General features: G+C 39.9%; 1 protein-coding gene across 7 annotated transcripts in view; it reads left to right on the forward strand.

Annotated features, from left to right (window-relative positions):
- Window positions 1-26,476, forward strand: part of VPS13D (vacuolar protein sorting 13 homolog D) — a 304,733-nt gene that overhangs the window by 142,747 nt on the left and 135,510 nt on the right. For all 7 annotated transcript variants that reach the window (XR_012512316.1, XM_074380077.1, XM_074380076.1 and 4 more), the window contains 11 exons: window positions 413-555; window positions 4,596-4,726; window positions 4,948-5,123; window positions 10,130-10,253; window positions 11,050-11,285; window positions 15,310-15,418; window positions 20,334-20,497; window positions 21,460-21,568; window positions 24,699-24,878; window positions 25,047-25,160; window positions 25,968-26,117. Coding sequence is in view for 6 of the 7 variants with exons in the window: in XM_074380077.1 (XP_074236178.1) it covers window positions 413-555; window positions 4,596-4,726; window positions 4,948-5,123; window positions 10,130-10,253; window positions 11,050-11,285; window positions 15,310-15,418; window positions 20,334-20,497; window positions 21,460-21,568; window positions 24,699-24,878; window positions 25,047-25,160; window positions 25,968-26,117 (1,636 nt within the window). In the remaining variant the exon portion in view is untranslated. The remainder of the gene's footprint in view (window positions 1-412; window positions 556-4,595; window positions 4,727-4,947; window positions 5,124-10,129; window positions 10,254-11,049; window positions 11,286-15,309; window positions 15,419-20,333; window positions 20,498-21,459; window positions 21,569-24,698; window positions 24,879-25,046; window positions 25,161-25,967; window positions 26,118-26,476) is intronic.

The raw sequence follows: 26,476 nt of genomic DNA on the forward strand, positions 1-26,476 counted from the left end.
GGCAGGAGAATTGCTTGAACCCTGGAGCCAGAGCTTGCAGTGAGCCGAGATTGCACCATTGCACTCTAGCCTGGATAACAAAAGCAAAACTCTGTCTCAAGGAAAAAAAAAAAAAAAAGGAAAAGAAATTACAGCATTTTCCTTATATGTTATGCTCATAGAATCCTAATATTTTCTCTTAAAGCATTTAGTTGCAGATGTCTGTAAATTTCACACACTGTTACCTCTAAGTTACAGTTTTAATCACTGATCAATTTTCTCACCGTGCTGGGGAATCACATGAGAATGAGGAAGAGAGTCAGTAGTAGAGATGGAATTTCAGTGATAGCTGTATTAGTGTTTCCCAATTAGAACACGCAGATAAGACTTTCTTGTGGATGAGTATCTACATCTTTGCTTTTCTGCCCCACAGCTGCACGATGAGAATCGGAAGGGGGATTCATCCAGAAGGCATGCCGGGCTGGTGTCAGGGCTTCTCCCTGGATGGTGGTAGTGGTGTCCGAGCTTTGAAAGTCATCCAGCAAGGAAATCGCCCAGGGCTGATCTATAACATTGGTGGGTTACGTTTGGGGCAGTGGGAGAAACAGAACCTTTGGCCGATGACCTCAGGCTTGGAGGAATGAGCTGGCCATGCATTTTGGCCTGGCTACAAGTGCTGATTTTGTCATTTGGCATTGGGTCAGGTATCTGTTCTCTGAGTGCTACACTGATGTCAACACAGATCTATTCTCCTAGGGATCTGAGGAGCCACCTAAACACTGCCCTTTTGAAGTCTATGGCTCTGTTTAATTTCAGACTCACCTGTGTCAGGAAAGTATCAGTTTGGCTTGAATCCTTGTTTTTCAGGGGAATAATAGGAACACTTAGCATGCTTTTCATCTCAAGTATTCCCACGCATTTATTAAAATGTGCAAGCCCTCAGAGGGTAAGAAGCATTGTTCTCCTTGAAACTGAAGGAGAGAGGTTAAATGACCTGCCTAGATGTAAAGGGGAGGTCTGGGTCAGAAGTAGGACTAGGATTGGGGCATACAAATAAAATGCCCTTGGTGGTTGTGGTTATTAAAGAAATCTCCAGACTAACTTCGCTTATGGAAATGGGAAGGGTGGAAAGGGGAGGGAAGAATACTGTACCCATATGCTTCATAGCCACTTGGGAACACTCAAAAGATTCTCTAAAGGGTTAAGATAATTTGATTTAAATATGAATCAGGTTGAAAATGTAGCAGTGCATCCTTTTAGTATATAATTTCCGAGCATCTCAAAGCAACGTTAGGTTTGAACACTAGAGCACCATCTAGAACTGCATGGCCCTGTAGAACTTTCTGTGATGATGGAAATGTTCTATTTTGTGCTATCTAGTGGTAGCCACTAGCCACATGCAGCTGCTGAGCCCTGGAGAGCACATTAGTGAGATATAAGGCAAGTATGTCTGAGGAATGGAATTTTTCTTTTTATTTAATTTTAATGAATTTCAGTTTAAATAGCCACATATGGCTACTGGGACTGTATTGGACAGTATGCACATAGTCATAGTTCCTTCCTCGGGCAAGGAAAAACTGATGTGGTATCAGTTACATATTTATCCTGAGTCCCATGGAGAGTCAAGGGTATGTTTAGATGTCTGAGGATTTATTAATAAAAGAATCTTCCAAGTGTAGTTTGCTTTTTGGATTTTTCATCATAGGTTTGTGTTCATTCTCCCTTGACATGTGAACTGTCTTTTTAAAGTTGACATTAAGATTTTTAAAAGAAATAAACTATATTTGATCTTGTAGCACAAGAACAGTTATCTTAACTTTTTCTCACTTTGGTTTGCTTCACCCCTTGAATAGGCAAAGGCTGCTTCATGCTGAGTTTGGCTTTCTGCTGGGGTATTTTGCCCTTGATGTATTTTGCAAAGCAAACTATCACAGGGTGGCTGGAAGCTGTAGTTGGACAAATTGAGGCGGGAGGAGCTTGTTCCTTTTAAAGCAGCTAGCACTAAGAACCGCAGAATTCTTGCAGAGGCCAATGGAGCAGACTAATCAGACATATGCGGTGGTGTTTACCCGTAATATGCAGTGTTTACTCGTTTAAACTGATAAGCTGGGAGCATTCACTAAAGCTCGTAGCATGTATTTTGAGGGATAAGACTGATTTGAGTTTCGTTGCACCTAGGGAAGGGATAAAGGGAGTGGGCTAAGATAGGACTTTATAATTCTTGAGGATCATGAACTTTTGCCATATATTCCCACAAGGGAATTTGTGGAATCTACTGCTTGAATATTTTGAAGAATAGGATAGATAACTAGCTCCCTATCAGGAAAGTTTAAAGCACAGTCCAAACTGAAAAGCCAGGGACAGCCTTGTCAGTTAGCTTCACATAGACCTCCAAAAAGAATGATTGTGTGCCTCTTGATATTATCAGCTTATTGATTTATCAGGGGTTTCCCAGGGCCCACCTTTTTCCAAACATTGAGAGTCTGTATTGTTTCAGAGCATCCTAGACTCTTTTTGTAATATTAAATTAGATACATCTTTTGTAGTCAGACTTATATTAGAAACCACCTAACTATGATAATGTTTATTTCTGACAATGAAAGCTTCTCTGTATGTCACAGAAGGAAGTCATAGGGCATTATCTCCCTATTCTAGTATTAAATAGCATTTCTTAGACACGGAGTTTCAGAGAGATTTGTGTGTGTGATTTTTCTCAGTCTTACAAGTATTTTCAAGGCTTTTATTAAAGGAACATCAGAATTTTCAAGCCAGTTTAAGTGAATTATGACATTAACAGATTGGAATATTTATAATTGGAATTATGTTGAGAAATCTAGGACACCTGGTCGTCAAATCCTAAGTTGGAGTTTTCTATTTTCACGGTTCTCTTGATACTTGGTGACTGCTGAGTGGAGTGGGGACCTTGTGTATGTCCCATCACAATACAGGCAAGCCTCATGAGGGTGCTGACTCTGGAGGCTGACTGCCTGGACTTGAATCCCAGCTGTACCACGTACTAGCTGTGTGACATAGAGCCAGTTACTTAGCTTTCCATGCCTTAGCTTCCTCATCTGTAAAATGGAAATAATTAAAATAGCTGACTTAGAAGGTTGTTATGAGGATTCAATGTAAAGCCTTTGATAGAGGGCCTAGCCTGTATTAAGAGATCAGTAATTAGGCCGGGCGCAGTGGCTCAAGCCTGTAATCCCAGCACTTTGGGAGGCTGAGGCGGGTGGATCATGAGATCGAGACCATCCTGGTCAACATGGTGAAACCCCGTCTCTACTAAAAATACAAAAAATTAGTTGGGCATGGTGGCGCGTGCCTGGAATCCCAGCTACTCAGGAGGCTGAGGCAGGAGAATTGCCTGAACCCAGGAGGCGGAGGTTGCGGTGAGCTGAGATCGCGCCATTGCACTCTAGCCTGGGTAATGAGCGAAATTCCGTCTCAAAAAAAAAAAAAAAAGATCAGTAATTATTATTGTTATTGTTACTCTTTCCATGATAAATACTTTTATCAGTGGGTGAACAGAGCTTAGCCCAGTGCCTTGAATGTCACTGCTATATTTGCTGTCTGAATGAAAGAGTGAATAATTCATCCCACTGAATTTTTTTACTTTTGAAAATTGTTATCAGTTTCTAAGTAATTTGGTGCTTTTCTTTATTTGGAACCAGGTGTCTTGAGATTTCCTTTGGACTGTTCTGTTATTTTCTCCTAGTACATAGTAGGTGCTGAAAACATTTATTTTATAAATGAATAAATTATTTTATTTTATTTTTTGAGACAAGTCTTGCACTGTCACCCAGACTGGAGTGTAATGGCGTTATCTGTGCTCATTGCAACCTGCACCTCCTGGGTTCAAGTGATTCTCTTTGCCTCAGCCTCCCAAATAGCTGAGACTACAGGTGCGTGCTACCACACCTGGCTAATTTTTGTTTTTTCCATAGAGACGGGGTTTCACCATGTTGGGCAGGCTGGTCTTGAACTCCTGACCTCAAATGATCCACCCGCTTCAGCCTCCCAAAGTACTGGGATTACAGGTGTGAACCACTGTGCCTGGGCATGAATAAATTCTATAATACTTAGCATTATGTTTGAGCTGGATTCTTGGGCAACGGGCAAAATAAAATACTAGGGAAGAGTCAGTGGAGTTTAGAAGATAACAAAATCCAGCTAAGTAATCTGAAATTTCCACTATATCCTGTAAAAGTGGCAGGCTCCCTAGAAGGAAATTCTGTGTCCCAGTTGTAAGTAAAAAAGTATCATGTAAAACTGTTCTAAGTATTCACCTTTATAAATGGAAATCTAAGGTATACGTGACTGGAAACTTACATGTTTTAGTTGCTATTAAACGGTATATACTGTGTGAAGAAACTGGGAATTAAGGGGATATTGATATTGCCCCTGAACCTTTTTAAGGCCTAAATGGGAATAAGGAGTAACACTTTGAGTACTGTTGCTATTTTCATTACACTCCTAGAAGGTTCAGTATCCTCTCTGGGTGATATAGTTATTTTCTAAGAGAAACTAAGTAATTGTGAAGGTTATTTATTTGTCAGACCAAGAGTTTTCTCTCTTTATGGTTAATTCATAAAAGTGGTTCTTGTTATTTGTAGGTATTGATGTCAAGAAAGGCCGAGGTCGATACATTGATACCTGCATGGTCGTCTTTGCCCCCCGTTATCTGTTAGATAATAAGTCATCTCACAAGCTTGCGTTTGCACAGAGAGAATTTGCCAGGGGACAGGTGAGCAGTTTGCTTTTGAAGGATGAGAGTGCCTGTTTAATAGCACAAGTTTTAATGTCATCTTCCGTGAAGACTGTACGTTCTGTGATATGAGTAACTACTCTGTGCCTTTGGTACTCAGATAGTTCCTGATAGAGGATAAGGCTCAGAGTAGGTATTCCGTAACACTTGCTGTTGTGAATCGACTTGTTGACTAAAGCCTGTGATCCTATGTGTTTTAGGGAACAGCCAATCCCGAAGGTTACATTTCCACCCTTCCTGGTTCCAGTGTGGTGTTCCACTGGCCTCGGAATGACTATGATCAGCTATTGTGCGTCAGGCTGATGGATGTTCCCAATTGTATTTGGTCTGGAGGCTTTGAAGTCAACAAGAATAATTCCTTCCATATCAACATGAGGTAAGTTTGAGACTCTAAATATAGACAAAAAAGTAGCCTCTGTTTGAGATGCAAAACTCTGATAACAAGCCCTTATTGCCTTTGTAAAATCGGCACATATATTCCTGACTCAGACAGAGGTCTTAGAACTTGCAAAGTCCAGGGATATGAGTGCATATTTTGATAGAATAAACTAAAGGAGGTGTTGCCAGTTTTGACTATGGTGTAATTGCTGTTTAATCCAAAGAGTAACACTGAGCTCATATTTGATTACCTGCAACTTTGAAAGGTCTGCATTTAGATGGTAATGCTCATTATAAACATTTTTGTACATTCTGACATATTTATACAAACTCTTCTTTCGTTTTAAGCTGTTCTAGTAAATCATCTGGCTTTCTACACCTAACCCGGTAACACTCAGTCCTTGTTAAGAAAAAATAACCGACTGGGTGCGGTGGCTCACGCCTATAATCCCAGCACTTTGGGAGGCCGAGGCAGGCAGATCACAAGGTCAGGAGTTTGAGACCAGCCTGGCCAACATGGTGAAACCCTGTCTCTACTAAAAGTAACAGTTAGCTGGGTGCGGTGGCACATGCCTGTAATCCCAGCTACTTGGGAGGCTGAGGCAGGGGAATTGCTTGAACCAGGGAGTCAGAGGTTGTAGTGAGCTGAGATTGCACCATTGCACTCCAGCCTAGTGACAGAGTAAGACTTCGTCTCAAACAAAAAAATAAATAAATAAAACAACCAAAATGAGCCTTAACTAGCCCAGGATGATTTAAACTTTCTTTCTGCTCTCATCAAATGCTTTAAAAATTTATTTTAAAAAATTCTAAATTGTGGTAAAACAGACATAACATAAAATTTACTCTCTTAACCATTTTTAAGTGTACAGTTAACTAGTATAAGTACATTTACATTATTATGCAAATAATTCCCCAAACTCTTTTCATCTTGCAAAGCTGAAACTCTGTACCCATTAGACAACTAACTCCTCATTCCCATTCCCCTCAGCCCCTGGCCCCCATGTTCTACTGTCTGTCTATAAATTTGACTACTCTAGGTACCTCATGTAAGTTGAATCATGAGTATTTGTCTTTTTGTGACTGGCTTACTTCACTTAGCATAATGTTGTCAATGTTCATGTTAATATTTTTGTTTATTTATCTATTAATGGACACTGGGGTTGCTTCCACCTTTTGGCTATCACAAACTGCTACAAACATACGTGTACCAGTGTCAGTTCAAGACCCTGCTTTCAGTTATTTTGGGTATAGACCCAGAAGTGGAATTGTTGGAATATATGATCATTCTGTTTTTAATTTTTTGAGAAACCACCATAGTTTTCCGCAGTCATTGCCCTATTTTACTTTCCTGCCACTGGTGCGCAAGGGTTCCACTTTCTCCACAACCTCACCAACACTTGTTTGCTTTGTTTTTGGCTCAAGCCTTAAGTGATCCTCCTGCCTCTGTATAATGGGTGTGAGGTGGTGTTGCACTATGGTTTAGATTCTTACTTCCTTAATGATTAGTGATGTTGAGCATCTTTTCATGTGCTTTTTGGCCATTCGTGTATCTTAATTGGAAAAAAATGCCTATTCAGTTCCTTTGCCAATTTTTGAATTAGGTTGTTTTGAATTATAGGAATTCCTATTCTAAGAGTTTTGTAGTTTTAGCTCTTACTTCTAGGTCTTTGATTTGTTTTGGGTTAATGTTTGTGTATGGCTTAAGGTGAGGGTGCAACATCATTTCTTGGTATGTGGATATTTGGTTTTCTTAGCACCTTTTATTGAAAAGACTCTCCTTTCCCATTAGGTGATCTTGGTACTGTTGTTGAAAATCATTTGACCCTGCATGTGAAAGTTTATTTCGGGGCTCTCTAATCTGTTCCATTGGTCTATCTGTCTTTATGCCAGTACCACACTGTTTTGATTATAGTTGCATTGTATAAGTTTTGGAATAAGGAAAAGTGAGACCTCCAACTTTGTTGTTCTTTTTCAAAGTTGTTTTCTCTATTCAAAGTTCCTTAGAGCCATATGAATTTCAAGATGGATTTTTCTATTTCTGCAAAAAAGCTGTTAGAATGTTGATAGAGATTGCATTAAATCCATAGGGTTTTGTGGTATTGACATCTTAAAAATTATGTTTTCCAGTCCCTGATCATGGGAAATCTTTTCAGGTGTGTCTTTTTTTTTTTTTTTTTTTTTTTTTTTAGAGACAGGGTTTCACCATGGCCAGGATGGTCTCGATCTCCTGACCTCAAAATTCACCCACCTTGGCTTCCCAAAGTGCTGGGATTACAGGCATGAGCCACCACACCCAGCCTTTTCAGTTGTGTCTTTAACTTCTTTCATCAGGCTGGGCTCAGTGACCCACTCCTGTGATCCCAGCACTTTGGAAGGCTGAGGCAGGTGGATCACAAGGTCAGGAGTTGAAGACCAGCCTGACAACGTGGTGAAACCCTGTCTCTATTAAAAATACAAAAAATAGCCAGGTGTGGTGACGCACACCTATAATCTCAGCTACTCAGGAGGCTGAGGCAGGAGAATCGCTTGAACCTGGGAGGCATTACAGTGAGCTGAGATCGCACCATTGCACTCTAGAGTGAGAAAAAGTCTCAAAAAAAAAAAAAAAGTTTCTTTCATTAAATGCTTTTGAAGTTAAAGAATCTTAAATCAGTTCTATTTGAACATGTTTAGAAGCAAAATTTAATCTTTTATACTTTATGGTCAGCTCTCTGTTGAGAACACTATTACAAAAGAACAGAAATATGATAATTTAACAATGGATGATCCAAAATAATTCTTCAAAATAGTCGTTTTATTTTTGTTTTTGTTGGAAATAGAGGCTTGCTCTATTGCCCAGGCTTGAGTGCAGTGGTGCAATCGTAGTTCACTGTTACTTTGAACACCTAGGCTTAAGTGACCCTCCTGCCTCCTGAGCAGGTAGGAGTACAGGCATGCACCACCATGCCTGGCTATTTGAAAACAAAAAAAATTGTAGAGACAAGGTCTCACTATGTTGCCCAGGCTGGTCGGGAACTTGTGGCCTCAAGTGATCCTCCTGACCTGGCCTCCCATAGTGCTGGCATTACAGGTGTGAGCCACCATACCTGGCCCCAAAATAGTATTTATATTTGACTTTTAAATGTGTTATCTGATTGAGTGGTGAGCCCTTCTTGATTATACTTTGCCCTGGCCTTTATTAGTGTGAATTGCATCTGGATATAGTGGTTTTCATGCTGTTTTTTTAGGAGCTGTTTGATTTTAAGGACATCACTCTAGTGCCCAAGGGAGCCTACTGGGTAGGGCTCTAGCACTCTTATCCCTACCTCAGCCAGCACTTTCGTCGGTAACATAATGCGTTACCCGCGAGATTTTATTTGGGCAAGGAGTGGTGAGGGGAAAGGGATTCTATAGCTAAAATCACAATTGTTTTATCTGTTCCCTGGAAAAAGGCAGCCCCTATCTGTTGTGTGAGAATTGGAAGCCCGTTTTGAATTGAATGAAAAAGAATTCATGGTTATTTAAAAAATAAAAAAATAGAGGGGGATGATGACTTGTGTAATTTTTGTTAATCCTTTTGAAATGATTTTAATGTGCAGTCCTAAACTACTGAGAACAGACCCTTGCCATCTATTTCATTTATTTCCCTCAACATTTCATTTGGAAACAATTTAAACTGTAGGAAAGTTATGAGTAGTAAATGAATATCCCTATATTGTTTACCTAGATTTACCAGTCTTCAACATGTTGCTACATTTTCACTCTTCACACATACATTTCCCTTTCTGAACTATTTGAAAGTAAAGTCGTCGTGATACTTAAGCCATAAAAACTTCACTTATCACCTAAAAATCGGGACATTTTTCTAATTAAATATAATACTTTTATCACATACTGAAGAAATTTAACCTTGATATGTTTTCTAATAAATGGTTTTCATAGACCGAATCAATGACTAATATGTCCTTGATAGCAGCTCCCTTCCCATTGATCTAGGATCCAGTGAAGGATCATTTCTTTTACTTCGCTCATGTATTCTCTTGTCTCCTTTAATCTAGAGTAGTCCTGCTTTGCCTGTTTTGTCTTTAGTGACATTGACATTTTTGAAAACTCCAAGCTAGTTTATTATAGAATGTCCTATTTTCTGCATTTGAGCAGTGATTTCGTGTCTGCAGATTTGGGTCAGATATTTTTGATAGCTGTGCTGGCTATGCAATGCTGTGTGTTTCCCACTGTATCACATCAGGATGTCTGTTGGTCTCATTATTGGTGGTGGTAAGTTGTGCATCACCTGGTTAAGGTGGTATCTAGCAGGCCTCTTTTTTGTGAAGTTTCCTTTGTTCTTTGTAAATAAGAATAATCCACTGAGGGAATAAGACTGAGTGAATATTCTGTTTCCCAAAAACCTTTTGGTGGTTTAGTGGTTCTTGAATCACTTATTACATGGGTGGTTGCAATGCAGATTTTTTAAAAATTACTTATTTGATTTTTGTTTTTAATTAAGATGAGGTCTCACTGTGTTGCCCAGGCTGGTCTGGAACTCCTGGGCTAAAGTGATCCTCCCATCTTGGCCTCCCAAAGTGCTGGGATTACAGGTGTGAGCCACCATGCCCAGCCAAAAATGCTGACTTTTAATTCTCTAATTTCTTCTACATTTATTCACTGATACTTTTCTGTAAAGATAAGCTTTCCATTTCCTTCAGCGGTTTATCTATATGTAAATGTATACACACACACACACATATACATACACATACATTACAGACTTCCATTTTCTTCTTTGCAGCAGAATATCAGTGTATATATGTTGAAGAAGTAGGAGAATTAGAAAATTACCATTTTGTAATCGTATTGCCAATTTCTTCTTTTTTAAGGTGATTGAAGAACACACAGTGGGCTGTAAGTTCAGTGGTATTGACTGAGGCCCAAACAGTGTCATGATTGTCAGAAATATGAGAAGTAAGTGGATTGCAGATGGTCTCCTGTGTTTTATACAGCCTCTTTTGTTTCCTTGTCCTGCAGGGATACCTTGGGAAAATGCTTCTTCCTACGAGTGGAAATTACTCTCCGAGGAGCTACGTATAGAATCTCATTTAGTGACACAGATCAGTTACCTCCTCCTTTCCGAATTGATAACTTTTCTAAGGTATCAAGTAGAGTTGAGAGCCAGTTTGTTACACGTGTGGGAGTTTGTACTGCCCTTAATACAGTGGAACAATTTATTTTAAACTTGCATTTGAGGGATAGGTTCTTTGTATCTGGGCAACCTTAGAAATCCTTACCCTTAAGAGGTGTTTTCTGCTAGTTATTTTGATTGCTGAGCAGCCTTGTCCATGCAGAAGTAATCTTTTAGCCCCCAGATTTATTTATTTTAACTAGAGTGTCTGATTGACACTGTCCTTTCTGTAGACATATACAAACAGAGAAAGACATTGGATTATCCAGTGGAATGAGAATGGGCAACTCTACTGTTGCTTAGTTATAGTGGCCATTTTAGTGAATTTTTCAGGAAAGTCATTATGGAAATCATTAGATTCTGTTTTAATTATGGCTTCAAGTAATAATAGGTCTTAAATGTGATGATCTGTAGCCACATTCCAAAATTCTTATTTTTTCCTATATTTAAAATATATCATGGGGAGTTGGGCTAGAAAGATGCCATTGAAAGGATAGAATTGCTCCCCCTAGATATTTGACTTGGCAAAGCTTTTAAAGCCCTTCATTCAGTAGGGTGTGTGTGTGTTGTGTGTGTCACATGTCCTTTAGATAGTGAGTTTTTTTGAATGTGTGAGATGATTAGAAACATTTGAAGAGGTGAGATGATGAACCTCACTGGGGTTTATTCCCTAGATCTGGAACTCAAATCTAGGAAGCACTGACTCAGTTTTCAGTAATTCCGCTCTGAATGAAAGTCCTCTTTGTCCTCCCTGCCGTCACTCTAGGTCCCGGTTGTCTTTATTCAGCATGGCGTGGCTGAACCTAGGCTCCGGACTGAAGTGAAGCCCATGACTTCATTGGATTATGCCTGGGACGAACCCACCTTGCCACCTTTTATCACTCTGACTGTTAAAGGGGCAGGGTCCTCCGAGATCAACTGCAACATGAATGATTTCCAGGATAATCGGCAGCTTTATTATGAAAATTTCATTTATATTGCTGCTACATACACATTCTCTGGGTAATTCTGGATTAAATTACTGTTCTTATAAAGCAGAAGGTTCTAATTATTAACAGGTTTTAAATGTTAAACAGTTTCTCAGGAGACCAAAGTACAAAGGAGATTTTTTTTTTTTTTTTTTGGGGGGGCAATGGAGTCTTACTCTGTCACCAGGCTGTAGCGAAGTGGTGCGATCTCAGCTCACTGCAACTTCCACCTCCTGGGTTCAAGCTATTCTCCTGCCTCAGCCTCCTGAGTACCTGAAACTACAGGCGTGTGCCACCATGCCCAGCTAATTTTTTGTATTTTTAGTAGAGACAGGGTTTCACTATGTTGGCCAGGATAGTCTGGATCTTCTGACCTTGTGATCCGCCTGCCTTGGCCTTCTAAAGTGCTGGGATTACAGGCATGAGCCACTGCGCCCGGCAGATTCTTTCATTCTTTACCAAATCCTAGGCTCAGTGTCTGTCTTAAGAGGTCATGTAATTTAAACTCTTGTCTTTTGGCTAGATTAAAATTTATCCGAAGAGTCAAACCTCTTCTCTTGTTAAAGATCTCTCCCAAGAATTTATTCTAGTATTTAAATTTTCTTTTTATTAGTTATTAGTATGCTTTGTCTCTTTCCTTTTTTGATACTTATCATCATAATTATTCAGGTCATCATTCTCACTCTCCTCTCCCACCCCATTGAGAATACTGATTAAGCAGACACCCAAGGGTCTGTCTTAATATTCACCTAAAGCCGAATTTAGTAGCTTAATTTCACACAAATTCCAATGCCTTAGAATTATAATCTTCACTGTTGTTTGACTAGTTGTATTTAGAAAAGTCAGGTGAAGAATATCAAGCTCATTTTAATTTTCCTGTTAGTTTGCCACACAGAGATTTAAAACACTAGGCTGTCAAAAACTAGTCATTCTACCCACATGTAAATACAGCTTACTGTTTCTGTCCTGAAGTTACAGGGCCAATTTTAAAGTGTATCTGTGAAGAAATGGAAAATGGCTTAATCTTTAACATTGCAAATATAAATCACCTGATGAACATGGCATTTAAAGTCACATTCCTTTCCAAAATGTTTGGAACATTTTTGCATATGAGTAAGATTTATATACATGCCTGGGGCCCAGAAAATAATCTCTGGGTTTTTGTATTATCTCTCTCATCTGCTTACAGTCCAGATTTCACTTGTAATAATTGAAGTTGCAGAGATAACCATTCCTTCTTTGTCTGTTGACCTTCCCTTTGGTAATGATGATGCTAGGATGTTTATCTTGTTATAATTGAGTCAATATGTTTGTTTGCTGTTAATTTGTTTTTAAGGATTATGACACTTAACAGTGGGAGATGCTTAAGGTTTAATGCCTGAAAAACCAAATCTAAATCTGGTTGTTAGTCATGTTTTTCTCCTTATGTTCTATAAATTCCAGTAGTTACTAAGCTCTTTAACTGAAGAATCCTAGTGGAGGATTATGGGCTTAATGGGTTGAACCAATATGGAACAGATATAAAGAGAAGTTCCTGGAATCTTGGTGTGCAGAATCTAACCGCAGAATTAGAATAATCTTGCTGTGCTAAGAGGTTGAGCCATCTTTTGGAGAATATTAGATACTAATTCTTTGCATTCTTGGAAGGAATAAATGAGGAGGAAGAATAGTTTTTTTAATTTTGTTTTTGAGGTGAAACTCACATAACAGTAACTATTTTAAAGTGAACAGTTGAGTGTCATTTGGTACATTCATAATGTTGTGCCACCACCACCTCTGCCTGGTTCCAGAACATTTTTATCACACCAAAAAGAAACCAAAACCTACTGCGCAGTCACTCCCTATTCCTCCCTGTCTCCAGCCTCAGGCAGCCACCCATTTGCTTTCAGTCTCTGTGGGTTGACCTGTTCTGGGCGTTCATAGAAATGGAGTCATAGGATTGACCTTTTTTGTCTGGACTCTCACTTGGCATAACATTTCTGAGGTTTATACACATTGTGGCATATGCCAGTGCTTCATTTTTTTTCTGAAAAGTACTCAGTACTTTTTGTGGCTGAATACTATGCTATTTTATGTATATATTACATTTTGTTTATACAGTTATTTGTTGGTGGACATTTGGTTGTTTCTACATTTTGGCTGTTGTGAACAGTGTTGCTATGAACATGCCTGTACATATATTTGTTTGAGTACTTGTTTTTAATTCTTTTGCTTTATACGGAAGAGTGGAATTGCTGGGTTCTATTATAATTCTATGTTTAACTTTTTGAGGAACTGCCGTACTGTTTTTCGCAGTGGCTAAAGCATCATACATTCCTACCAACAATGTACAGAGGTTCTGGTTTCTCCGCATCTTCACCAACATATGTTGGTTTTTGTTTTGTTTTTTATTTTTGAGACAAGGTTTCACTCTTTTACCCAGGCTAGAGTGCAGCGGCACAATCTTGGCCCACTGCATCCTCAACCTCCTGGGAACAAACGGTCCTCCTTCCTCAGTGTCTGTCGTAGCTGGGACCACAGGTATGCACTACCATGCCCAGCTAATTTAAAAAAAAAAATTATTTATTTTTTTGTAGAGACAGGGTCTCACTGTTTTGCCCAGGCTGGTCTCAAACCTCTGGACCCAAGTGATCCAACTCAGCCTCCCAAAGTGCTAGGATTATAGGTGTAGCCACTGTACCATGCCTGGTTTTGTTTCGTTTTGTTTTGTTTTGTTTTAAATGATGTCCATACTACTGGGTGTGAAGTGGTATCTCATTGTGGTTTTTGCTTTGCATCCTTAATAACTAATGATGTCATGCATCTTTTCATGCGCTTTTTAGTCATTTGTGTTTATTCTTTGGAGAAAGTGTATTCAAATACTTTGCATATTTAAAATGGAGTGATTTGCCTTTTTATTGTTGAATTGTCAGAGTTCTTATCTGTCAGTCTCTTTTATCAGATATACGATTTGCAATTTTTTTCTCCCGTTATTTTTGTGAGTTTTTTTACTTTTGGATTTCAAGCACACAGTTTTCTCATATTGATCACATATAATTCATCTGCTTTGGGGGAAACAGATGGCTTGTGCTTTTGGTATCATGAAGACTTAGTTTTTAACTCTGAATTAATCCATTACCTTTTTTTCTTTTTCTTTCTTCCTAATAGGGGTTAATAGAGGAAAATAATCTAAATAAAAAACATCCAAACATCCCAAAGTACAGCCAGGCTGCAGCATTCCATAAAGCTTAAGATTCTTTAGCCTTAGAGAAACGTAACATGATTGAATTGGAGGGGGTCGATTATGACCCCTTTGTTTTCTTCCTAAGGGGACCTCTGATTTCTTGCCAAGACTTGGGGATGCAATGATGCTGATCATCTGCTTGGCAGAGTAAAGCTAATTTTTGGTCCCTTGAATTGTCTGGCTTGGTCTTTGTTGTTGTTGTTTGTTTGTTGCTTTTTTTGCAGGGTAACACAGAGTCTCATCCTGTCACCTAGGCTGGAGTGCAGTGGTGCAGTCTTGGCTCACTGCAGCCTCTGCCTCCTGGGATCAAGCAATTCTCATACCTCCACCTCCTGAGTAGCTGGGATTACAGGGGCATGCCACCATGACTGGCTAATTTTTGCATTTTTAATAGAGACGGAATTTCACCACATTGGCCAGACTGGTCGTGAACCCCTGGCCTCAAGAGATCCACCTGCCTTGGCCTCCCAAAGTGCTGGATTAGAGGCATGAGCCATCATGCCTGACCAAACTTCTTGCCTTTTTTGGGGGGGCGGGGGGGCCTGTAAAGGTATATGGTTATACTTTTACATTTGAATTTTATGTCACTAAAATTATTAAAAGAAAAATGTCAACGTATGTCTTCTGAGAGATGAATCTTGGAACTGTGTAGGGAGAAACATGCAACCCTGATATTCCTGCTCTTGTGTCAGACTTTTTCTTCTGTGCCTTAAAGCATTTCCTTCTTTAATAAAAGTTTTAGGCATTTGCATATTAATACTTGAATACATGTGTGAGTATGTATGTACACCTGTATGTATATATAATATAGATATTTTTTAATTTTAAATTCTAGCTTGCAGGAGGGAACAGCCAGGCCTGTGGCTTCCAACAAGGCCATTACCTGTGCGGAGCTCGTCTTGGATGTCTCACCCAAGACACAAAGAGTCATTTTAAAGAAGAAGGTAAGAGAGCCTACAGTCAGAGTTTAGAATATGAGGCATTTAGTACTGGACGGGACTCAGGATCACCCAGTTCAGTCAGAGTCCTTGTTTCATGATGAGGCCATAGGGACTTGCTTGTCGTGTGGAACCCAGGCCTCTTGGCGTTTCCAGGTCAGTGTTAGGGTGGATGAGTACCAGCTCAGGAGTAAGATGACTTCTGGAGGGGGATGTGATCACCAGATGTGATCAGCAAAACGTGAACAATAAATATATGTGGAATTACTAAGGGCTGGGTGACTGTTAAGTAGACAAGAACAAATTTCTAAAATTAAGTAGCAATAATTGTAACATTTTATATAACATTTTATAACTTATAGAACATTTTCTGTTATTTCACTTGATAAGGATGAAAACTAGTAAATAGGAGAGTAGATAAAGAGTTAGGTTGAACATTAAAAATTAGCTAAAAGTGTATGAATTGCCATTAAGAAATAGACCTCTCCTTTTCAGTTGGAAACCCAAGTGTAGAAAGTTTGACATTTTAGGTTTTTGTTTTATTACTTTTTATTTGGAAGGAATCTCAAATTTCCAGAAAATTGACGGAAACTTTACCAAAGTAGGGCTGTGATGTTGATTGTCCCCTTACTGGTGATGTTAACTTGCTGCAGTTGATTAAGAAGGTGTGTGATAGCCTTTTCCACTAAGAAGTGAAGTTACTCTTTTTCCTTTTTATAATTAGTCAAGATTTTGTGGCGTGGTACTTTGAGACTACATGAATTTCCTATTTGTCATCATATTTTCTGTTTATGCGCGTGCGTGCGCGTGTGTGTGTGTGTGTGTGTGTGTGTGTGAGTGAGAGTATGGGCTGCTGTTTTATTCAGTGTGTTATCTGTTCCTGTATCAGTATTTATTTATTTATTTTTGAGAAGGAGTCTTGCTCTGTCACCCAGTCTGGAATGCAGTGGTGTGATCTCAGCTCACTGCAACCTCTGCTTCCTGGGTTCAAGCGATTCTCCTGCCTCAGCCTCCCAAGTAGCTGGAATTACAGGCACTTGCCAACATTCCTGGCTAATTTTTATATTTTTAGTAGAAACAGGGTTTCACCATGTTGGTCAGGCTGGTCTCGAACTCCTGACCTCAGGTGATCCACCCGCCTCGGCCTCCCAAAGTGCTAGGATTATAGGCGTGAGCCACCACACCCAGCCATTATTTATTTTGATGCTCAGTTTTTCTCATCTTTGGCCAGTGGAAGCTCCCTTAACCTTCTGTGTCCTTTTGATATGTGCCCTGAGTTCCTTACTTTCTGACACAGCAAGTTATCCTGGGCCCATCTTATATTTTCCCTGCACCATTCCTGGAATTGGCCATTTCTCCCTGGAGTCCGCATCCCTTCCATCAGAGAATGGAATTTAGAAACCTGAGATTCATGAATCAGGTGCACTTGTTGCTGTTGTGGTGTTGTGGTTCCCAGGCTTTCTCAGAAGACAGAGCTAGGGGTTTTTCTTCTATGTATGCACAAATATGCATATGTGTGTTTTATGTATAAATATTTAAATATGTATAAATATTTGTATACTATACATATTTATTTCTATATCTCTATATAAAAAACCAGCAGTTCACGCCAGTATTTCTGATTCTAGTCCAGTATGACAAAGTTCTTTCTAATTTTGTCCCTTTGTATATTTGTCCTTCCCTTGTTCAACACTAAGAATATATTTATTGATTGGATCAGTTACCCTGAATGTAACGCATCCTCCGTCACCGCAGTTGTCCCATGTCCTGTATTCACACCATGGTTACCGTGCTTGGGCTCTGATCTCCATGTACTGGGCAGCCCTGCCCCCTTCTCACCCTGCCCTTTGCAGAAATACCCACCTCACCTCCCTCTCTGATGCTCCCATTAGGCCCCTCCCAAACCTCCACCTTGGCTTCAGTCCCTGCTCTGGGCTGCCCCATTACTTAGGTGAATGCCTTCTTTGTTCTACATGCACTTTAACAAGTCCACACTGGGCCACCACAGCTCCCATCCCCAACACATACACAAGCCTCATGGAGTTCTGCCTTCCACAGTCCCATCTAAAGATTTTAGGACTGAATTATTAGGGAAGTGAGGAAGGGAACTGGAAGGAGAATGGTGCATCTCATATTTTCAAGTGGAAATTTAGGTATTTTCCAAATTATGATGAGCCTGTACAAATGGGCAGGCAGTAGAGGAATCCCAGTATGGAAACTTGATCCCACCTGGGTTTCTGTGTATTGATTCCCAATCTGTAGCATCTGCAGGATAACCGAGATGCTTTTCCAGTTGTTTCTGGTGCTATGGAGAGAGGTATTCTCTTATTGTGAACAGAGAAGCAAGCATGTGGGAATTAGAGATGGGAACGTGCAGCTCAGCTTCGTCTCTTTTTGCAGACAGAGGAGGCAGTAGCACCCAGCAGAAAGAACATGATGTCTTTCTAGGTTTTAGTTCTGGCTTTGCCACTTAAAGATATATAGTATCCGGTATTTCCCCCATTTCTCTCAGAGTTTCATTTTTCTACTGACCTCCCAGGTTTGCTGGAAGGATTAGCTAAGATAATGTACATAAAGTACTATGTAAAGAGATGTAATGATAATAACACAACAAACATTTATTGAGGCTCTACCTGGTGCCAGGCATGTGCTAAGCACGTTACGTTTATTACACTTATCACAAAAACCATGAGGCAGTTTCTCTCTTTGACAGATCAGGAAATAGAGGCTCTAAGAGATTAAGTAACTTGTCCAGGGTCATTCAGCTCGTAAATTGCACAGCTGGATCTCAAATCCTGGCATTTTGACTCCAGTGTTCATGCTACTTTGTTAGTTTTTACCTTGTAGAATGTGATGAAAAGCTATCTATCCAGCCACAGGTAGCATGAAAATGACTTTGTGGTACCCTGATGTGTCTGTTGCTCTGGAGGAGTTCCTGCCTGGTGGAGGCGTATGTGATCTTGACAGGTCTAGCTGGAGTATAGCTGTGACTGAAAAGGAACGATACAGATTGTGCTAGAGAGACAACATAGCAGAGCAGTTAAGCATGCTGACTCTGGAATCAGGCTGCAGAGATTCAGATGTTGGACCCATCACCTAACTAGTTATGTCACTGTGGGGAAGTTACTTCATCTCAATGAGCTTTAACTTCCTCATCTGTGACTAGGAATAGTAATAGTGCATATGTCACTCGATTGTAGCATTAAATGAGGGGATTTTTTTTGTTTTGTTTTGTTTGAGATGGAGTTTCACACTTGTCACCCAGGCTGGAGTGCAATGGCGCAATCTCAGCTCACTGCAACCTCTGCCTTCTGGGTTCAAGCAGTTCTGCCTCAGCCTCTTGAGTAGCTGGGATTACAGATGTGCACCACCACACTCGACTTATTTTTGTGTTTTTAGTAGGATGGGGTTTCACCACGTTGGCCAGGCTGGTCTCAAACTCCTGACCCCAGGTGATCCACCCACCTTGACTTCCCCAAAGTTCTGGGATTACAGATGTGATGATCCACCGTGCCTGACCTTAATGAGTTCTTTTATGTAAATGTTATGGACCAATGCCTAGCACACAGTAAGTTCTCGATAAGCATTATGACTTCTAGTATATAATGGGATATAGACTTTCATAATTGACCTGGAAGCCCAACTGCTTTTTACAAAATATTTCTAAAGAGAAAATATATTTAGAATTACTAGCAATCTGACTGGGCATGGTGGCTCACGCCTGTAATCAAAGCACTTTGGGAGGCTGAGGCAGGTGGATCACCTGAGGTCAGGAGTTTAAGACTTGCCTGGCCAACATGGCAAAATATAAAATTTAAAAATATAAAAATATAAAAATTAGCCAAGTGTGGTGGCATATGCCTGTAAGCCCAGCTACTCGAGAGGCTGATGCAGGAGAATCGCTTGAACCTGGGAGGCAGAGGTTGCAGTGAGCTGAGATGGCACTATTGCACTCTAGCATGGGGGACAAGAGCGAAACTCTGTCTCAAAAAAAAGTATTGCTAGCAATCAATTAGCATAACCTTTGAATGCCACCAGCTTAACATTTAGATATAGTCAGCTCATGAAAATTGGAAACTATCAATATAGTAAACTTTCTTTAAAAACTTTGGGGACGAGGAGGAAGACCTCTGGTAAATTCTGAAAGTCAGACATTGAGAATATCATATTATTCTTTATGTAATTTCACTCTTCTTTAAGATAAGGCCACTGGAGTGTCGCCATCTGGAATGGCAGTGATCATGGCAATATATTTAGTGTAGGATACTGCCCAGCCATTTGTTCCTAGTTTCTAAAATGGAAAAAAAAAAAAATACGTTATAAAAAGAATACATTTGTGCCGGGCGCGGTGGCTCAAGCCTGTAATCCCAGCACTTTGGGAGGCCGAGGCGGGTGGATCACGAGGTCGAGAGATCGAGACCATCCTGGTCAACATGGTGAAACCCCGTCTCTACTAAAAATACAAAAAAATTAGCTGGGCATGGTGGCACGTGCCCATAATTCCAGCTACTCAGGAGGCTGAGGCAGGAGAATTGCCTGAACCCAGGAGGCGGAGGTTGCGGTGAGCCGAGATCGCGCCATTGCACTCCAGCCTGGGTAACAAGAGTGAAACTCCGTCTCAAAAATAAATAAATAAATAAATAAATAAAAATAAATAAATAAATAAAAAGAATACATTTGTTAAAATGCACATTATTTGTTATTTTTGGTTGTTTGATTCAAGAGGTTAGCATATTTCATCCTAAGAACAACAAGGGATAGATGTCCATGGAAGTTTGAATTAATTTATTGAATGTGGAAAATATCTAAGTCAACTTCTTGCATGAGAACTATTTAGCCCTAGAGGAAGCTCTTGAAGTGAGGAGCTAACCTTGGCCACACATAATGGCTGTTTCCCTTTTTGCTTGTATCTACTTAACAGGAACCAGGAAAGCGTTCTCAGCTATGGAGGATGACAGGAACAGGAATGCTGGCCCATGAGGGCTCTTCAGTTCCTCACAACCCCAATAAGCCCTTAGCCGCCCGCTCCACTGAGGGGTCTGCCATCTTAGATATTGCTGGTCTCGCTGCAGTGACTGACAACAGGTAATTTTCTAGGTAACTTGTGATTCAAGCTCATTGCTTTCAAATTCAGACTCAGAGGAAATCTATACCAAAGACCAAGAGTTCTATAAATGAAGTAAAAATGTGTTATAGCAGTTCAATTTAGCTGGCTTAGTAGTTAAAAAACAAAAAGGCAAAAAAAAATGTGTATTTTTTTCAATGACAAAAACCTGTCATATTCCCAAATATGAGTATTGGGCTTTCCCTTTAATTTTTTTAAGCTATGATGACAATACCCATGCAGATGTTAAGAAGCTTCAAACAGTAAAATGGGTATGATATGAACAGTGAGTATTTCTTTCACCCAAATTCCAGTCCACTCTTATTCTGAGGAAGTGGTTTCTTTTTTACATCTTTTTAATGACTTTGTTAAATCCTTCAAAAGCAGAAATCAGTTATTAAGAGAATAATCAGATGTGTTTTTATGAGTAAATCCCTGGATTCAAATCCACTCTTTAAGTTGTCGTAAGTTACTTTATTTTCCTGTGCCTTAGTTTCTCCATAAAAATCAGTGTTTTTGTTTTCAGTTAATACCTTATTTCTAGAAAAACTTTAGATGCCTTACAAGTTAATACAGAAAGAGTTTAGAAATATAACAGGAAAAAGACTGTTGGAAAGATTTTACATATATTTAGCAGATACTCCTTCAATACTGCATGAGAACTTGCTATTCTGAGAATGCGAGAAGCTGTATTATTGTGTATTATGAAATCTTTCATGTCTTACTTTGTGTCCCCTCTTCATTTTTTTCCCATGTTGCTTTATTCCTCTTTTCTTATCGAGAGATACCTAACTGCCCTAGGATTCGAGCTAACTACCCATTCGGTTTTAAGGGTGGAGGGTATTAGAAGGAAGAACAGCAAAGCCATGATTGTCATGTTCTTTTCGGGCATGAAACGGTTGACTCAGAGGGTTCGTGGTTCATCGTACTTTCCATTTTCCAGATATGAGCCTCTGATGCTAAGAAAGCCTGACCGCAGGCGAAGTACAACTCAGACGTGGAGTTTCCGAGAAGGAAAACTGACGTGTGGGTTACATGGGTTGGTCGTCCAGGTCAGTTGTTTTTGATCCCCAGTTGCAGCAAGGAGTGGCTGAGCCTTCTTTGAAACAAAGTCTCTACTCAATTATATATGATAAAATTGTTCAGTGGGAAAACTAATTACAGAGAAACACTTATTCTATTCCATTTTAGTTAGAAGGAAGTCAAGAACGTTTTGTTGTGCACTTGTGTATATTTACATGGGAAAAGTTCTTGGAGATGGTATGCAGAACATGTGTTAAGAGTGATTGCCCTGGATAATGAGGCTTTTTTTTTCATGGCTTACCTGGACTTTTTCTTTGATGATATATATTACCTGTGTAACTTTTAAAAGAAAGAACGTGTAACTAAAAGTCCAGCACTGAGTTAGATGAATTAGATTTAGACCTGTGAAGTTAATGTCATAGCTGCAAGTCTTCTGTAAAGAGTTCTATGAGATGGTGAGCAATCATCAGGCATCTACATGCTCTTGATTCTGTTCATTTCTGCCTAAGTAAGCATTTAATTGTTGTAGCAAATGTCAGAATGAAGATTGTTGGACAGTTTCTTCTGTCGTCTTCTCAGCCAGTCTACCTCATGATAAACTCCCAGGCACTTTCTAGGCAAATATGTGTTTGGCGAATTACCAAGGGTTTGGATTTTCCTCCCTTTCTGGCTTCAGGCTGGGAATGAGAACAGGGGTCGGAGAAGTAGGAAGGTGTCTGGGAGGTTTGGGCATATAGGGAAATAGCACTTGCCATTGTGCGTGCAGTTCTGTCCAGCCTGGGGTTTACACAAAAGGGAAACACGAGACTATCAGACTTAGATTGTTCTCCAGGGCGGTTAGCAAAAGTGGAAGGAGCCTCTGACTGCTTTTGGTGAGATTTATTTTCTTTATCTCTATTGCCCTGAGCTTTTTTCATCAAAGACAAAGTGCTTACTTATATGTAGCACACATCTGGAATGGATTTGTGATTTTCAATTAGCAATACAATTCAAACTTCTAGAGGCAAAGAGGGCTTGTTATAATTGGTGGGTCTCATGTCTGACCCTGACTTCACTTCTAGTTTGTTTCTAAAGCCCATGTAATTCCAATGCTCTTGGAGCTTTCTTCCTTAAAATCTCTTTCTGTTTGTTGTTTTGTGAATCTGTTTCATCATTTCCCTGCTTGTTAGTGACCCTATAATAACAGTATTGAGCAGAGCAGAATGTGTTTTGGTTAGGAAAGTAAGCTTGTTTCAATCTTACTATACTGAATAAAGTCATTGAAGACATTAAAACATTTTCTGACACTGCTCTTACTAGGTTGTGTATGTTCTTTCTTTCTAAACGTATCATAGCTATAAAGAGCTTTCTTTGTGTTGAAACCTGTACTATAAACCCTGCTCAGAGTTTGCTTTTCATTACTCAGTATCTAAAAGTTAACAGAGGGGATTTAGATGCTCTTTGCCATTGTCTTCTCTAGCCTGTGTTTGCTTTCCCACAACCATCTTCCTGTAGACTTGACTGGGGCATATAGAGAAAGAAGGTATTTCTCTCCAAACGCTTGTTAAAGCAAACTAAATATGGCCTGAGAAGGACTCCGTACTTGTATAATTGAATCCCTGTGGATGAACTGTAACCTAGCTTAATAGGCAGGCAAGATTGAAATCCTAACTTAGGAGTATGTGCCTGTAACAATAGCTGGTCTTAGCCAGTCACAGCAGCCGTACTTCAACCACTCATAGACAGTAAGTGTTCAGACTGTGTTCAAATGAGGCAAATGCCAACCTGTAACCGATCCAGCTGTTCACTTCCAATTTCTGTACGTCACTTCCCTTTCTTTGTCTATAAATTTGTCCTGACCATGAGGCATCCCTTGGAGTCTCTGAATCTGCTGTGATTCTGGGGGCGAGTTTGCGAATCATTTATTGCTTAATTAAACTCATTTAAATTTAATTTGGCTGAAGTTTTCCTCTTTCTCTCTCTCTCTCTCTCTCTCTTTGTTTTTTGAGACAAAATCTTGCTCTTGTTGCCCAGGCTAGAGTGCGATGGAGCGATCTCGGCTCACTGCAACCTCTGGGCCCAGGTTCAAGTGATTCTCCTGCCTTAGCCTCCAAGTGGCTGGGATTACAGGCACCTGCCACCATGGCCAGCTAATTTTTGTATTTTTAGTAGAGACAGAGTTTCACCATGTTGGCCAGGCTGGTCTCGAACTCCTGATCTCAGGTGATCCGCCTGCCTCAGCCTTCCAAAGTGCTGGGATTACAGGCATAAGCCACTGCACCCAGCCTGAAGTTTTTCTTTTAACAGCCTGAATAAACTGGGTACCAGGTGACATTCTCAACACTGTATTCCATTCTAGAAGAAACACCATCTTTTGAGTATTTGGGTAGGTTGTCCAGCCATAGGCCTGTTTGGGGAGGTTTTCAACTCTAGAATTTGCCTCTTACTGGAAAGCTGAATGATTATAATAATTATTTTATTTTCAGAATATTTCAGATTTTTAAGCAAACTCTAGTGAGAATACTCAAACAACTAGTTTTGTCTACTTTTTTTTTTTTTTTATTTTATTTTTATTTGAGACAGAGTTTCGCTCTTGTTACCCAGGCTGGAGTGCAATGGCGCGATCTCGGCTCACCGCAACCTCCGCCTCCTGGGTTCAGGCAATTCTCCTGCCTCGGCCTCCTGAGTAGCTGGAATTACAGGCATGTGCTACCATGCCCAGCTAATTTTTTTTTGTATTTTTTTTTAGTAGAGACGGGGTTTCACCATGTTGACCAGGATGGTCTCGATCTCTTGACCTCGTGATCCACCCGCCTCGGCCTCCCAAAGTGCTGGGATTACAGGCTTGAGCCACCGCGCCCAGCCTACTTTTTTTTAGAAGTTTATTTTAATGACAAGAAGTTAGTATTAGTAAAAGGCAGAATTAAACTGATAGACTCTATTCATGAAATTATCTCTTATTCATGATTACCCAAATTTATGAGCATAACTTTTCATCTTACTCAAGTAATCCTACTGTTTTTCGTCATCTGCAAAGCTGAACAAATAGTAAAGGCTTTGTTGCACGTTGATCATGACCCTCCAGAGGAGAATGTGAATTTAGTAACTTGTTTGAAATGATGTGTTAAATCGTGAAAGTCACCGTCTTTCCTTGCATGTCTCTACCCCGATGTTTTTTAGGCCAAAGGAGGACTTTCTGGTTTGTTTGATGGTGCTGAAGTTGTTCTGGGTCCTGACACTTCCATGGAGCTTTTGGGGCCAGTTCCACCTGAACAACAATTTATTAATCAAAAAATGAGACCTGGTTCTGGAATGTTAGCCATCAGAGTCATCCCAGATGGACCAACTAGAGCACTCCAGGTGATAATTTGTCATAAGGGTTTACCTTAGCAGTGCTTTGGAAACCATTCCCTTCCATAGGATTCTTGATTATGTAGTGACTGTTGACCTACACAGTTGTCCTGGATTAGAATGGGTTTCAATAAGGAAGAGTGAATCATCTTCATGTGGTGTTTTATTTGACTTCAGATTACAGATTTCTGCCAACGGAAAAGTGACCGTTCATATGAAGTGGATGAACTTCCTGTCACCGAGCAAGAGCTGCAAAAATTAAAGAATCCAGATACAGAACAGGAATTGGAAGTAAGGTCTAAATATTGTAAATTTGTTTCTTTGATCATCAGTTTTTTTAGAATTTTGCTTGGTGGTAATTTAGACCTTCTGCTTTCTTTCTTTCTATCCTGTATGATTCTAAATATGAGTTATGTTTGACAGTGTTTACTGTTTATCACAACACGAATGTGTGAATGTGTTATATAAATGACAATAAAGTTTATATGGAATCAGAATGTAACAAGCATTGCTAAACTATGATTACAGTAAAGGAAGCTAAACTATTTGAATTTCAGTAAGATTTAAGACAAACAGTGTTTTGGTTTTTGCTGTAGCCGTCTCTGACATCTCTTCTGTTTTCTCTGTTTTTGGAGAGTGACAAGTTTGAAAAGGAAGAGGAGGTGAACATGAAAAAGTAAATTTATTTGATGTTCGTTTAGTAATTTTTGAAAAAATCAAATGCCTATGTGTAAAGCACTGTGTTGGATGTTATGGAGGTGTAGTGGACAACAAATGATAAGCTTTCATCCCAAATAAGGTGAAACATTCCCAAATAATTAGACTTCTATAATGAAATACAGAACGTCATCAGTCCTCTGATAGAGGTATCATCACATACCCTGGAGTTGCTGGAGTGAAGGGTATGCCCAGAAGGCAAGGCTTCCAGGGGAATGATGGCATCTGAGCCATCCAGGTAGATAATAGGACTCCCCTGAGTAGTTTCCATTTGCTGAGAGGTAGGGAGTAGAGGGATGTTAACTGCTTTATTTTCTTCTACTCTCTTGGTTGCTATGAGCTATGTTTTAAATAGGGTACCATATTTTCTTTTCCTTTCAGGTGCTTGTGAGGTTAGAAGGTGGCATAGGGTTGTCCTTAATTAATAAAGTCCCAGAAGAACTGGTCTTTGCAAGTCTTACAGGAATCAATGTGCACTATACACAGCTGGCAACCAATCACATGCTTGAACTCAGCATACAGGATGTACAGGTAAGGGGGAAGTTCCACAGCTGTTAATCACCTTGTTTTCATGCTCATCACCCAACCAGATCTAATGTTTGATGTTCAAAGAATTTTAATATTTTGGAGGAAATATCTGGTGGCCTTCCCAAAATCCTTCTATGAAATAGTTGTTTCTACCTACGTTCGTCTCATTAATTTTTCTACATACGGCCGGGCGCGGTGGCTCAAACCTGTAATCCCAGCACTTTGGGAGGCCGAGGCGGGTGGATCACAAGGTCGAGAGATCGAGACCATCCTGGTCAACGTGGTGAAACCCCGTCTCTACTGAAAATACAAAAAATTAGCTGGGCATAGTGGCGCATGCCTGTAATCCCAGCTACTCAGGA

Source organism: Saimiri boliviensis, chromosome 11, assembly GCF_048565385.1.
Source record: "Saimiri boliviensis isolate mSaiBol1 chromosome 11, mSaiBol1.pri, whole genome shotgun sequence".
Lineage (NCBI taxonomy): Eukaryota > Metazoa > Chordata > Mammalia > Primates > Cebidae > Saimiri > Saimiri boliviensis.